This window comes from Mastigoproctus giganteus, chromosome 6, assembly GCF_048544385.1.
Source record: "Mastigoproctus giganteus isolate SK-2022 chromosome 6, ASM4854438v1, whole genome shotgun sequence".
NCBI lineage: Eukaryota > Metazoa > Arthropoda > Arachnida > Uropygi > Thelyphonidae > Mastigoproctus > Mastigoproctus giganteus.
The window spans coordinates 10,555,600-10,570,139 of NC_143580.1; the positions used below are offsets into that span (position 1 = coordinate 10,555,600).

Below are 14,540 nucleotides of genomic sequence, written 5' to 3' on the forward strand. Positions count from 1 at the left end.
TGAACATGCTAAGAGTAGAACACTTGCTTCTTCTCCATCCTTCCTGAAAATTTTTGTCTATTTCCAAAGCTATTGGCCTCAAATTGTGTGCAGCCATTCTTCCACCGCCGTTACAACCAGATAGTTTTCCTTACATCCTCACTATATATGATATAAACCTGATTTATTAAAATTCAGTTTTCTTCCTTTTCCTCTTTGAACATTAATGACCTGCATCTGCTGACTTAAAATATTATCCCTAGGTTTGCTAATGATGGCACATTGCATTCAATCTTTCAGTTTAAGAAACCTTGCCCTTCTTGAATATGCACCACCAATTCCTTAAATGCTGATCTCCATGTAATTCTCCGACGAGGCGATGAATAATCACCGTCCTCCCGACATCGGGTGGAAAAGACCTAAGTTGGAATGCCGTCAGTGACTTGAGGATTTTTTATGGGCCTAGTTCACAACGTGGCCGAGTTAGTGGGTCTTAGCCAAAGGCAACATGGTTTTTTTCTCCAGAAACTCTGGTTTTCATCAAGCAAACAGCAAATGCGCTTAAAACTCCACAACTAACTGTTTCATGTATATAAAAATATAAATGCACAAAAAATGGTGGGTATAGTGGCTTCTATATACATGCACATAAACAAATTATTTCCTAACATATCTCTGGGCAATGACTGACCTCTCAGCATTTTGTGTTTACATTCATTAGCACTTCTATACGGGTATTGTGGAATAGCTCAGACGCGTTTTTGAGGGTTTTTTTTTTTTTTTTTTTTTGCATATATCGGTTTCTAAGATGATATCCTATCTCTGAAGTTGTTTTTCTATTTTATTTTCGGCAAATTTTTTCATATTTCTATAAGTTAATTATTTCTTAATCCGACTTTGTTCAACTGAAGGAAGGTATTTAGAAAAACTGAAAATGGGCTTCCGAAGAGAGAGAGAGAGAGAGAGAGAGAGAGAGAGAGAGAGAGAGAGAGAGAGAGAGAGATGAAGGAAGGGGCATTTCCCCCCTGGATTTCAAGCATTACGTTTTACATTACTTTGTATATCTTATACTGGACTTCGTAACGTAGACGCTAACCCCTCTTAAAATTTCTGCCGACGTTCATGTGAGGAGTGGGTATTGTCTAAAAAAGATTTTCCATTTTTTTGTTTTTGTAATACTCGTATTTCTGTTTGTATTTAAATGAAAGACTTAAATGTTGTCGCTCCCTCCACCCCAATCCTACAAATTTTGAGTGTTAGGATGCTCCCTATATTATCAAAATTATTGATTGAGTCAGAAGCAAAATTAGAAAATAACTATTTAAACTATCGGCCACACTTTGAACGAAGCTTTAAATCAATTTTAATATAGAATAATATAGGGTAATATAGGGCAATTTTAATATAGGGTAATCAATTTTAATATAGAACCCACGAAAATTCTAATGCACAAAAAAAAGTAATTTAGTATTAGTAATGGCCATATGGTGCAAGGAAGCCTAAAGCTTATGCTGTACCAGTTTAAAAAAAAAAGGATAAAATAATAATAATAATAATTAAATTAAATAAATAACTAATATACTGGTGTGCAAAATTTAAGGACCAGTCAGGTTTTCACCTGTAGCTTCTCATAGGAGTGGCCTGCATATGGGACAAGCACACCAAAAGAATCTCGTGAGGTACAGAAATGATGAAGGAAACAACACCGACACAACAATGGAAACAAAACGGTACCTCGTAACTTGAAATTATGGCCCCTAGTTCTAGAATCATTTCTAACCGTGAAAATTTCGTCCTCATTCATTTTACTTATGCATCTCAGAGCCTTAAACACCCCAATCAAGTTTCCTCTAAGGTGCCTAGTTTCCAAACTCTGCAACCCACATATTTGAAGTCTTTCCTCATATGGACGCCCTTTTATCGATCTCACCATGCGAGTTATCAGTCTTTGAACCCTTTCAAGAAGCTCAATGTCTTTTTTTTTAGGTTCGGTCTCCACATTTGAACACCGTATTCCAAATGTGGTCTAACAATAGCCTTATATAACGGGATTATGACTTCATTATCTCTACTAGAAATTGTTCGATAAATCATTGACAGGACACCATGGGCCTTCCTTGCAACCTGTTTACAATGCTCGGAGAACTTATGTCTGACCGTATAGTAACACCCAAATCCGTTTCCTCTTCAATGGCGTAAGAATTGAGCTAAGGACCTTTTTCAGCAGAGACGGAGATATTTCATCAAAGCCAGGGGCTCCCTTTTCTTGCAATTGATTCCCTGCCTCTAAAATCTCTTGATCGGAAGGAGGAGTGAGAAAAAAAGAGTTTATGATTGAGTATTTGGCAGATTCTCTCATTTCATTGTCTCTGAAGTCAAATTCTCTTGAAAGAGGTTATTCACACTTGAAATAAAGTGGTTACAGAAGGCAGTAGCTTTTAGCTCGTCATCTGAAATTTGTACCTCGTTTTCAACTACATCTCCAACGTAGCTCCGTGATTTCGGTTTTCTTCCCGGTAATAGTTTGTTCAAAACTGTCCATGTTTTCTTGCTTGTTATGATACCTGAAAGTTGAGAACTATAGTATTTTCTTTTCTCTGACCGAATGCTGCCAGTGACTTTGTTTCTGTACGTTGTGTATTTAATTTTATCTGCCTCGATTCCTGTTGCTCTAGCAATTCTTGCAAGGCTGTTTCTTTTCTTTAACATATTACAAATCTTGTTTGAGATGAACGGGCATATTTTCCCTCTTGTCCTGGTGGCCTTTTTATTCCCTGGGCTCCTGATATATGACACGTATTTTTCATAGCTGTTTAGGATATGCTTAAAAAAGCAGTTAGTTGCAATTTCAGAATCACTTGTAGCAAGCACTCCATCCCACGTTGACTGCTGCAGGTCGTGACAAAGCTGATTGAGAGAGCCTGGAGTGACAGATTTGAAAGTGTGCATGATCTCTGCTTCATTTATTTCATTTTCGATTACCATTAAGATGGGACGATAATCCGAAATAGTTGTATCAAGTATTGCATACGTGAGAGAACATTCCCCAATTGTGAAGTCAAGAAGGGAATTGTGGGACTCTCCCATTCTAGTCGGCGCCTCCGTAGCCAGGTGGGAAGGAGCAACAGTGCGTAGCACACGCTTCTTGATTAGACCGGGGTTCGAGCCCGTCACCACCAAATACGGAGGATGCGGAAAAGTCAGGGAATGACCACCGCATATTCCCGGAGCAATATGGTCTTAGTTGCTAATGCTCCTAAAAAACCAAATAACAAACAACAACCCATTCTAGTCGGGATATCTCCATCAGTAAGAACAGAGAAACCATTTGAAGTAATGACATCTAGGAGGTCTTGCACCTGAGAGGAAGAGCTTTGAAGAATGTTAATATTAAAGTCACCAATCAGTAGACGGCTTAGGGATTTGCTTGTGAAATGAGATAGAGTGTTGTCAAGAGTTACAAGGAAGCTGTTAACTGAAGCTGAGGGAGGTCGGTATAGACACCCGATCACCAAAGAGCCAATGCCGATAAAAGTGAGTTCACAAGCTTGATCAGGCAGATTTGAGATAGGAAAGGCAGAGCATCGCAGATGACTATGAACATAAATAGCAACTCCACCACCTTTTGAATCACCTCTGCAACTTTGAAAAAGAGAGTAGTCTGGAATTTGGATTGAAATCTCAGGAGAGAACCAGGTCTCAGTACAAACAATCAGGTCTGGATGCATATTCCATGATGTCAGTTGAGCGAGGATTTCATCATTATGTTTTACAAGACTGCGTGCGTTCATATAGAATACAGTAATTGCATCTTTTGATGCTGCAGTAGGGCATAAGTTGTTTGGCTTAATTGTTGGCAAGTGACAGGGTAGAAAGATGTTTTCACAAGAGTTAGTGTCATTCAAATTCTGGTAGGTTGAAGAGACAGATGAATCATTTGTAGACGTTATTTCCTGAGATTCCTGAATACCTGAAAAAAACCACGGATTATCATTCATGCTCACTTGTTTCGATAGCTAAGCCACTAGCTGGTAACCGAGGGCCAGGAACAAGGGGTCGTCCATAGAAAGGCCGAATGATAGTTCCCACAGGCCAAAGGTTTTTATTTAATCCACCCAGTAGATGGAAAAGCTGAGAGTGATGAAATTTCTATTATGTGCTTTTGTTCGTGTCCTCATCTTTGACTTCACAGGGTAGTATAATCGTTTAAGTTGGGACTCTGCACTAACCAGTTAGATTTGCAGTGTTGTTCTCTTTGGACAAATTAGGACGCACGCCCTTATGCAAAGAGGAGCAGCTATAAAAATGTCAAGGAGTACTACAGATATCAGTAGCAGCAGAGGTATTGTAGTGAAAAGTTTACGAGTTTCTAAGAAGCTCAGTTGTCAGTGTGAAATGTCTTGTGAAAAAATGGAAAGTCGAGAATGATAAAATTTATGAACAATCTGGTAGGCAAAGATCACCAAAGAGTATTTTGTGGTTTAGTAGATTTTCGATTTCTTTCTACAGTTAAGTTACTGGTTCCAGAAATATCGTTTTATGCGTGCTGAGGCTTTTTGCCAACGTAAACTCACGTCCCGCCACCAAGGTCACCTAAATTTCTTAAGTTGTTTTGCTTTTTCCCAGAAGTTTCTTGAAAAGTTGCTTCGCATTCTAGGGTTTCCGGCGTTTCTTAAACTCTCAAATTACTTGCTGATTCTTCACATCCCGCAGATTTAACCGTCGTGTAGTATGTACACTTACATCCAGGATATTTTTTGTTTCAGTGTCAACAATCATTCCTCAACTTTTAACATATTCAAGATCTGTATTTCTTTTCGAACCAAGATTTCCGATACTCAAATGCGTCAATTTTTCCTGTTAGTTGATGTAAAAGACCACGAAATTATTTATTTTCTCTTACTTATTCAGTCATTTAAGGGATAATTTTTCGCTGTTGGTATGTTGCAAAAAAAAATTGAAGTTTACATAGACTACTGGAGTGTTCAAAATGGCGTCGTACACAACAGAGTAAAGAGTGTTTATTAAAATAAATGCATTTTTAGTTTATAATTTGGGTCGGCCACACCGGTAAGAGGAGTTATTAAACCATTTTTAAAAATGGTTTAAGATGAAAAAAAAAATTAAAGAGAATTTAAAATGTGAAGAAACTGGGTTGTTGAAGAAATTAAAATTCTCCTCGAAATTGCTGTGTTTGAAATTTGAGAAAGTGTTATACATTCCTCCTTCATCGAAATAAAACCCATTCTTACTAATAATTCTTGACTGATTATTAGTCAAGTAGCTTGTGAAGCCATTTATGAAGCCATTTTCAAAAAAAGGTTAAAAGCCAGCGCTAGTGTAATCTCTAACCACAAGGATCGGCAATATGCACCTTTAGGAACTCAGCCATGGCTCACATTACTAAAATCATAACTGTCGTATAATAAACACTAATCGGCCACTAATTAGGTACACCTACCCTTTTCGTGAAGTAGAACTCTCAGCAGCAAAAGCGAAATTCGTATTATGCGATATAAAGCAGGTGGGTTGTTTGTGTTGTTGTTTTTAGCCCAAAGATGTGTGCAATTCAATTTTTTGTTTGTTCGTTTTAAGGTTTTAGGCGCATTAGCGACTTATACCATATTGCGCCATATATATTATGTTTGTATATTGTGTGTTCTGTGGTTGATTTGCTGTCTCTTGGATGAAAAGCCCGAGTTTCCGGGAGAAAAAACTATCCTACCCTCGCCCTAGAACGACTAACTCAGCCAAGTTGGGAAAAAGAGCCCATAAAATAATCGAGGGAATTCGAATTCCCTCGTCCTTCTCACACCGGATGGAAAAGACTTTACGTCTTTTCCATCCGGTGTGAGAAGGACGGCGATTCTACCAACTGTGCTACCGGCGAGGGCTGCAATTCAGTGTAAGAATGGACACGACAAAAAATTTAAGTGATTTTTAACATCACATGAAAGCCGTCACCAGACACATCTATTGAGTATCTTGGAAACTGTGCTCTGCTGGAGCACAGTTTCCAAGACACACATACGATTGTCTTGGGTGTATCGAGATTGGTCCAATAAACAAATAATATTCAGCCAAGGAGATTCTATGGTCAGAAACAGATCGTTGATGCGAGGCCAACGGTAGATAACAAGACTTGTGCAGAGTAATCAGGGTAAAGACTATAATCAGTCAAATAACAACCCAGCACGACAGTGGTAACCAAAAAAGGCATTTCAGAATGCAAAACTCGACGTACCTTTTCACGCATGTTGTATCACAGCCGACGACCGATTTGGGTTCCACTTCTGTCGGAAAAAAACAAGGTATGGATACAATGAGCTCAGGAACGCCGACACTGGACGGTGGAGGATTGGAGAAACGTTGCCTGGTCTGACGAATCCCGGTTCCTTCTGTTTCGCGCTGATGTAAAGGCCAGAAAAGAGGAAAGCAGCACGAATCTATGGACCCATTCTGCCCGGTGTCAACACTGCAGGCGGAGAACGTTTTCTTAGTACACATTGGGCTCCTTGATATTAGCGGAGTAACATTTGGATGCCACAGGTTACCTAGATATTGTTTTTTAATGACCGTCCACCCCACACAGGGTGGAAAAGGCCTAGTTTCGAATCCATCGCGAATTCGAATGACCCGAGGAACTTTCATGGGATTTTTCACCCCTTGGCTGAGTTTGTCGGTGTCGGGCAAGAACAACAAGTTTTTTTTTTTCCCGAAAACTGGGATTTTTCGTCCAGAAAAAAAAAATAAAACCAACCAGAGAACACACAATTTAGTGACATAATACACACTGGTAGATGAAATAATTCTGAGGTGACCCTAATGCATCCTTTATGACTGTTTCCCTCCAATGCATCCTTCCCTTCGTGGATGCTGTGTATCCACCTGGAAATAGATTATTCCACCTTATCACTGGGCCAGAATTTTACAGAACAGGAACGTGAGAGAGAAATCCACTTACTGCAGTGGCTTCCTCAGTCGCCAGATCCTGATCCAAATCGGCACCACCCGTTGGCTGAGGTGGAACGAGATCTTCGGAGTATGGCCTAGTATGAGCTAACATCCCATAACGAATCCAGATTGTCCTGAGGGCTAAGGGGGAACTTACTCGCTATTATGTAGGTGTACGTAATAAAATGGCCACTTAATATATACTATTCTACAACAAGTACTGCGATCTAACTGTTGTGTAACCTTTGGAATTAATCACAATTTCCCACAGGTGAGGTGTCCCAATACTTGTTGTAGAATAGTATATATTAAGTGGCCGTTTTATTATGTACACCTACCTGATAGATATAAGAGGCATGCGCACTCAATGTGACGAAAAAAGGGCCTAGATAAACTTACAACAGTAGTTCCTGTAATTTTACCATACATTTCGTGACTGTGTAAGTCGTATCTCTGAGAGACATCGGTGATTTGCAATCACCTCTGTATACGCAGAAGTTTCTGTGATTACTGTGCTATTTTAATAAAATTACCACAGTAAAAATTATGCGTTCTTATTTTTTTGACGAGACGGATCTAATGATGTAGAAAGTTTGATCGTCTTCATCTGCAAGTTATTTATTTTTGCAAGTTTTGTTTACACTTTGCAGATCAATTGTCTGTAAACTTGACTCCGGGTCTTTTAATGTTCAAAAATAAGATGATAGCAACTTGACAGATGTCATGTGGCAGTAAAAAATGAAGCTAGAAGGACGAAGCGATAGGTTTGCTGGTGTGGGCGGTCGATCAGATAGACGTAATACGATCGAGCTACTGGTTTTATTTTGTTTTTTAATGCCAGATCCGATGATTAATTATCTGTCAAGAGAATACACAAGGACAGTCAAAGTCATGGACGAGAGCAGATTTTTCCAGTTTTAGGAGTAAGAATAAAACTTTATCCGTTATTCTCATCGCTAATTACTTTTGTATTGGCTGTCTCGTAATGCACAAACACTAATATTTTTCTCTTCGTTTTTCTTTCTTTCCTCAGGCATGTCGGTTCATTAAAGAAAATTTCAAAGTGCCATTCTACACTTAAACATCATGAAGGCGTTATCGATATTTCATCTTAGTCTATTATCTCTGTTTATTGCACTAGTGCTGCCGTCTGTCTGCTCCAGAGCAGGTTCTCATCCGAAATTCAGCGAAGCCATGCAGAAAACAAGGACAGTGTACACCGAAGGTGTATCTGCACTTACTTCCCACCGAAGTGGCCGACTTTCAGGGTAAGTAGGAATAGGCCATATGACAATATACAATGTAATACAATAAAGCGTTTATTCCTGTACAGGGTGTCATTGTCGACGTACATAGTTACTGGTAAAGGTGGAATTTAGTATAGTATGCTTTAACATAATCCCCAGAGAAAAGAAGTCAGACGTTGTTTAGGAGACCACGCTTTCGGTCCCGTCTCCTTCCGCGCCATTATTCCAGGAAACTCCGTATCTCTTAAGTACGAGAACACCAATGTCCCCGGGAAGGTTTTTTTTGGAGACGCGAGCCAATTCTCCATCTTACACCAATCCTGTGATTGTTTGTTCAGCAAAGGAGAACGACCCATACATCTTTTCCCTCGAAAAGAGTACAAAAGATGTTTACTTTAGGGATAGAACTGACATCTTCCCCAATAGTCTTTGGATTTTCTAGGTGCGAACTTGGCTGTGCCACTGGAGATGAACTTGTCGGGGAAAAATATCGCTTGTAGCCACTCCCGGAAGGCATAGAAGAGAATACCTGATTCGATATGCATTAAAGTTTGGTTCGTCATACCAAGATATTTTCGAAGAGCTGTTCCATTCTCTGCCAAGGTGATCGAACTTTTCCCATTTGGTGGTGGTTTTTGGGGAAGGGACCTTGATCATTTTGCTGCTTTCATTTGGGAGTAGTTCCGACAATTCATTCGATGATAGAAAATCATTCGATTATTTCATTCGAATAGTGTAATCGTATTACTTCATTCGAACGATATAATCGATTTATATCATTCGAATATTTCATAATCGAATTTCATTCTTCTTTCATTCGAACTCTAGAATTTTTGGAAGTTTTTTTTTTTTAATAATATATATTTGTAATTTTATGAAATTCACACCTTTTTTTAAATTGGTATTTATTATTTTATTATTGTTAATATATAAAGTACTGTATAAGGCACTGAGAGGAAGTCGGTTGGAGCAGGGGATATTGAAAGACGGCGACTGAAGTGGAACCAGAACAGCAGGAATCCTAAAAAGAAACTATTGAGGGAAAAGTAATAGACTTGACCTCAGGAAGTTTACGTTTGGTCAGCGGGTTGTCGACCACTGGAATAAACTGCCTCCTTGGGTGGTCGAGGTTGACAGTCTGGCGAATTTTAAGGGGCAGCCGGATCGGTACCTTCCAGAGGTGAAAAGTGTGTGATAAGAGTGGACAGATATTTTTTGTTGATAACTATAAAAGTAGACGTCTGCTTTCCTTGAATCTTTTGGCCTTACTAATTATCTGTAGGTTCCGTAGTTTAGGACCAAATGTTTAAAAAGAATGGCAACTTGTTTCTACCGAAACAAGTTGCTATACTTTTTGTTGGGCCACAATGTTGTGGCCCACCTGCTCCTGTCGATACGCAGTTTAATAAGTCCGATAGAGGTTGTCTGATGTTGATAAGTCCAGTTTATAGTCCATATAGAGTTCATATAAATTAGTCTTTTTAAAGTTTTACTCAAACGTCAAGGTTTCTTATAAACTGTAAATTGGGTTATCCGAAGGTGCAGAAAAACACAAGTGTAATATACGCGAAGGTACAAGTACAATCAGGAGAAATAGGCTGTAAAAATATATATCATACAATGTGATCAGTTCAATTCTTCATGTACATAGGCTATTAAAAATGTGTAGAGAGTGGTTTGCTGATATTAATATAATTTGCTGATTATAAGGAAAAAAACAATTGTGCAAAATCTTGAACTTGTTCGAAGTTATCCTTATTGTCTAAAAAAAAAAAAGAAAAAAGTTTTCTGGGCCAAGAGCTAAGACACCTGATGTTAGAAAGATTGAAACTGACTGACTTGAGATTTAAGAGCGTATGTCCTGTTAATTGCAAATTAGTGGATAGGCTTGGAGTGAACCATTTTGGAGTAAATCATCACTCCAAGATGGCTCATGTTGTTGTTGTAGTAGGGTTTTAGGAGCATTAGCGATTAAGGCCATATTGCTCCGTGTAGACTGTCTGTAAATTGCGTGTGTTCTGTGGTCGATTTTCTGTTTGCTGGACGAAAAACCCGAGTTTTCTGGAGAAAAAACCATGCTACTCGCCTGAAACGTACTAACTCAGTCTTGGAGTGAACCATTGTAGATTTATTAATTAAAATTAAAGACCGTTCTTATTGTTTTTTTTTATAAAAAAAAAAAAAAAAAAAAGATATTGTCCACTTAGAATCTTTATCCGAGCACAAGCTGTCAATTGCACAAATTACCTTAAAGTCCTGAGGCGGAAAAGATTTGTGGAAAAGGCACAGATTGTGGCCGGCACAAGTAAATATTCATCACGACAACTCTTCGGCTGCTACTTCGTGAGAATATCCTCCCTGTTAATCCGATTTGGCTCCGTCTGATTTCTTTCTATTTCTATCAGAACTTTGCTGAAAGGACCACATTTTGGGTCTTTTGGAGGTAGTCGAGTAGCCTATTTCGAGGGCATTGAAATCTATTATTTATTACCGAAATAAATAATAAATCGATTTCCTTTTTGACAGAAATAATTTATAACTTTTCGGGGTAAATATGGGTATGGCAGGCTTAGAAGCCCAGGCAAATGAATTTGATGCGCTCACCGGACATAACCCTACTTGTTTTATTTTATTTATGTTTTTTTTTGTTTTTTTTAGCGGGGTTAAGTTAAGGAAAGCGATTTTTATAATAAAGTTTTTTAATTCATTGACTTTATTTTTTTGAGAAGACTTAATATGCCGCTTGTATGCCTGTTTGTATTTGCCATTGTATAACATAATCAATAAATCTCAAAGGACTGCGTCCGTACTGTACTTTGACACCAGAGTGTCTTCCACTTTCTGTCAGCAGTCTACGTCGCCGATGATAAGTCTGCTGACCCCAAGGAGTTCGTACCATAAATACTCATCCATGTGTGGGGAGGAGAGGGAGTTCTTAGTAAAAAAAGAGCATCTTCCTTGCCATCTTTCCTTCTTATTGGTTGTATAAATCTACTTCAAGTGCGGTCTGGCCCCACATCTTAAGAAGGTTAAAAAAAAAAAAAAAAAGAAAAAGAAAAAAAAAAGCTCGGAACTGTTGCGCGTGTGATCGCATGCTGTGTCAACACGATACATTCTATCACCCCAGCTAAATGCAGAGTGACCGCCGCCTGTAGGGTGTTACCCTCAAGATAACAGTATTTGGCAACCTGCCGACAGCAGGAAAACTGAACAGAGAAGCCGGTCATGGAAAAATGAACGGTAGCTCTTCTTGCCGGAAGTGGAAAGAGAGAAAAGTTGAAGAGTGACTGTCTAGAAGAAAGCAAAAATATATTTTCTTGCTTTCTCTCATCACACCGTTCAAGTTAAAAAAAAAATTCCAGCGAATGTGAAGATGACACTCTGTCCATAAGACATGTCTTTGATTGGGCTTTAGAATGTCAATCACTTCTGGCTACCTTGGCAACTGATATCACCATGGTTGATGTGAGTTGCCAGGGTAACAGCGAGAACCAGAAATCGCAACTTTCATATTCATAAAGTTTATCCGATTTCTGTGCATTGTTGCCGTTTTTGGCAATAAGTATGATTCCCCGTCAGGTGGCGTGTCTAAATGTCGCCTGCCTAGGGCTCGATGTTGTCCACGTGCAGGCATGCAACTCCAGTCAACATTCCGCGGTATAAAGAAAGAGATGACAAGATAAAAGTGTAATCTCTTTACAGGATTACACCCAGGGGCACGCATGCGGCAAGATATCACTAGCTTGTCTACAAGGGCGGCATCTGCTGGCGCAGTCATTTACTATCCACAAAACCAACAGAGAAGGTCGTAATTAATTTTGATGGACTTCTTTTGTTCCGGCTGTCAAGGAAGGTTTTTTTTTTTTGTTACATAGTTTGGAGCTAGGTGAACTCCTTAAGTGTATGGCTCTTAAGAACTGTGTACTCATCACCCAGGGATCTAATGGCAGAGACAAACTCAACCCACTTCCGACGTCCATAATTAAGGAGTTCGTGCAGCCATGGAGAGCCTTTAAACCTCGAAGGGAATCACCCTTTCAAAGTTTATTATATTCATATTTCATTTCTCCCCTAAAATACTGTGGAGGGCAGAATATGTTCCACCCCCAAAATATAAACATATATAATATTATAAATACAGGGCGTCCCAAACGACCAACCTTTTCTTTGGCCTGATGCCCTCGAAGATAAGTGAATGAGAGTGCATTGTTCTCCATTACATGTCGAAAGGGTTGGGTTCGATTTTCGTCAATGGCAAAACTGGAAAGCACTTTCCGTCAGAGCGGGATGGACTTTTACGAGCTTATTTCACACCGTGGCTAAGTTATTCTGTTTCTGACTGCATTTTTTCATCGGGAATTTTGAGTTTTCATCCCACAGAATGCTGAAACACTATCACCAGGAAAAAGAGGAAAAATATTCATTGATGCAGGTACTTTTGCGTCTGCGAAATCTTGCAGACGGAAATTCCAATTCGGATCTTCCCTTCCGGAAATTTCTAATCTGGATAAAGTTTCTTATTCGGAAGTTCCAATCGTTGGAACATCTTCATTCAATGTGTGCACAAAAAGATTGTGTGTTGTATTCTGTTTTTTTCGCACCATTCAGTATTCAGTTGATTTTGAAGTCCCAGTCTCATGTTCAGTTTGCTTTACTGAATTTCTTGGAATTTGCTGTATGGCTTTTTAACAGCCAATTCGTGCCAAGAATCACTTCTTGTTCGAGGTCCCCCCCCTCCCGTCTCTACTTATCGTCTGGCTTCGTATTTCAAAGAACTTTCTACATGCCCCAATTGTTTTGTGATAAGGTGCAGGACTCCTTTATACCCCTTTAATGGTCATTATAACATAATGGTCTAAGCCGCTGCTGCTTTGGTTACAAGTATGAAAAATAAAATTTACTTTAAAACAACATTCTCTAGGTTCCAGATATCACTGGAACCTAGAAAAGTTTTTAGCGTAGTTTTCCGATTAAATTTTTCATTGGTCGTTGTAAACCATTGAATTTTAAGAATAGTTTTACTTTGAAAGTAATTCTTTGTATTGAATTTTTCTTATAAACTATTTCATTCAAGCAAGACTTAAAAAAGCATTATTAATAAAGGAAATTGGTAGAGATTTAAAAATGTTTTTGTTATGAAATTTTCGTTAAATCAGAGTTCTTTATAATGGGGTTTTACTTTATATGCGGTTGGGTCAAATATGGAGAATTTCTTTAAATACCTGTTTGTTAAGAATTATAAGGATGGTAAGCACCATGGAAAAATTATGCGTTAAAGGGAGTGTCTACTGTACCATTAGGTATAGTAGACACCTGAAGACTATTGTAGTCTGTACCCACCGTTATAACTAAATGGGAAATGCAAAATTCTGTTGGGCAGTGCATTCTAAAATTTTTTGTTGAACGAAAAGCTGGAACCTAGAGAAATTTTTAGCAAACTTAAAAATCTTAATAAGGTGATGAATGTTTATCACACTCACAAGTGTGATAAACATGATAAATACAAGTGTGATAAACAATGGTAAAAGGCACCTCCAAAAAAATGCAAGACTATTTCCTCCGTCAGCAAGTGGATGGTTACTTTTTCTGGGATGAAAAGATGTTATCCTCATTGATTTTTTTTTTATGGTGGGAAAGATTTAATGTAGATTACTGTTAGAAGTTGTTAGTTATTGAAGAAGGTAAAGCCTGCAATACTACCAAAATTAGTGATCGATAGTCAAAGGGGGCCTCGGCCATATCCTGCTGTTTGAAGGAGAAGTTCAATAGGAAGGGCGTTCAATAAGTTATCTACTTACCTATGAAGGAAATGTGACAGAGGCAAAAATATATTTTTTTATTTTTCAATGAAACTCCCCTGAACTCAAATACACTTGTTAATACACAGGACGAATAAAATTCTTTGTGCTGTCCATCAAAGAAAGCAGAAACAGCAGACTTCAGTTCATTATCATCAGCAAAACGACGTCCAGGTAAGTTTTTCTTGAGGTGTCGAAACAGGAAATAGTCATTAGGGGCCATCCCTTAGGTTGTACAGTAGGGATGCATATGACTCTCAATGACTGTCTGCTTGTGTTCCAAGTGGTGAATGTACAAAATTCCCTCAGCATCCCAAAAAAATGGCGGGGCCATAATCTTGCCAGCTGAAGGTTGTGTCCGAAATTTTTTGGGTGGGGGAGGGGAGAACCCTTGTGCTTCGATTGCATTGATTCTTGCTTAATCTCGGAATCCCAGTGATGGACCCGTGTTTCATCACCCGTAAACATTCTGGAGATGAAAGTTTTAGGATCTCTTCCATAAAGCTCTAAATTCTCTTCACAACACTGTACTCTGAATTTCTTCTGCACAGGGGTCAGAAAT

General features: G+C 38.7%; 1 protein-coding gene across 3 annotated transcripts in view; it reads left to right on the forward strand.

Moving 5' to 3' along the window:
* Nucleotides 1–14,540, forward strand: part of LOC150083905 (epidermal growth factor-like protein 8) — a 113,611-nt gene that overhangs the window by 14,409 nt on the left and 84,662 nt on the right. For 2 of the 3 annotated variants that reach the window (XM_090374945.1, XM_090374946.1), the window contains exon 2: nucleotides 7,967–8,201. The exons of the other annotated variant lie outside the window; for it this stretch is intronic. In XM_090374945.1, coding sequence (XP_090231071.1) covers nucleotides 8,020–8,201 — 182 coding nt within the window. In that variant the 5' untranslated portion in view covers nucleotides 7,967–8,019. The remainder of the gene's footprint in view (nucleotides 1–7,966; nucleotides 8,202–14,540) is intronic. 3 annotated transcript variants of the gene reach the window in all.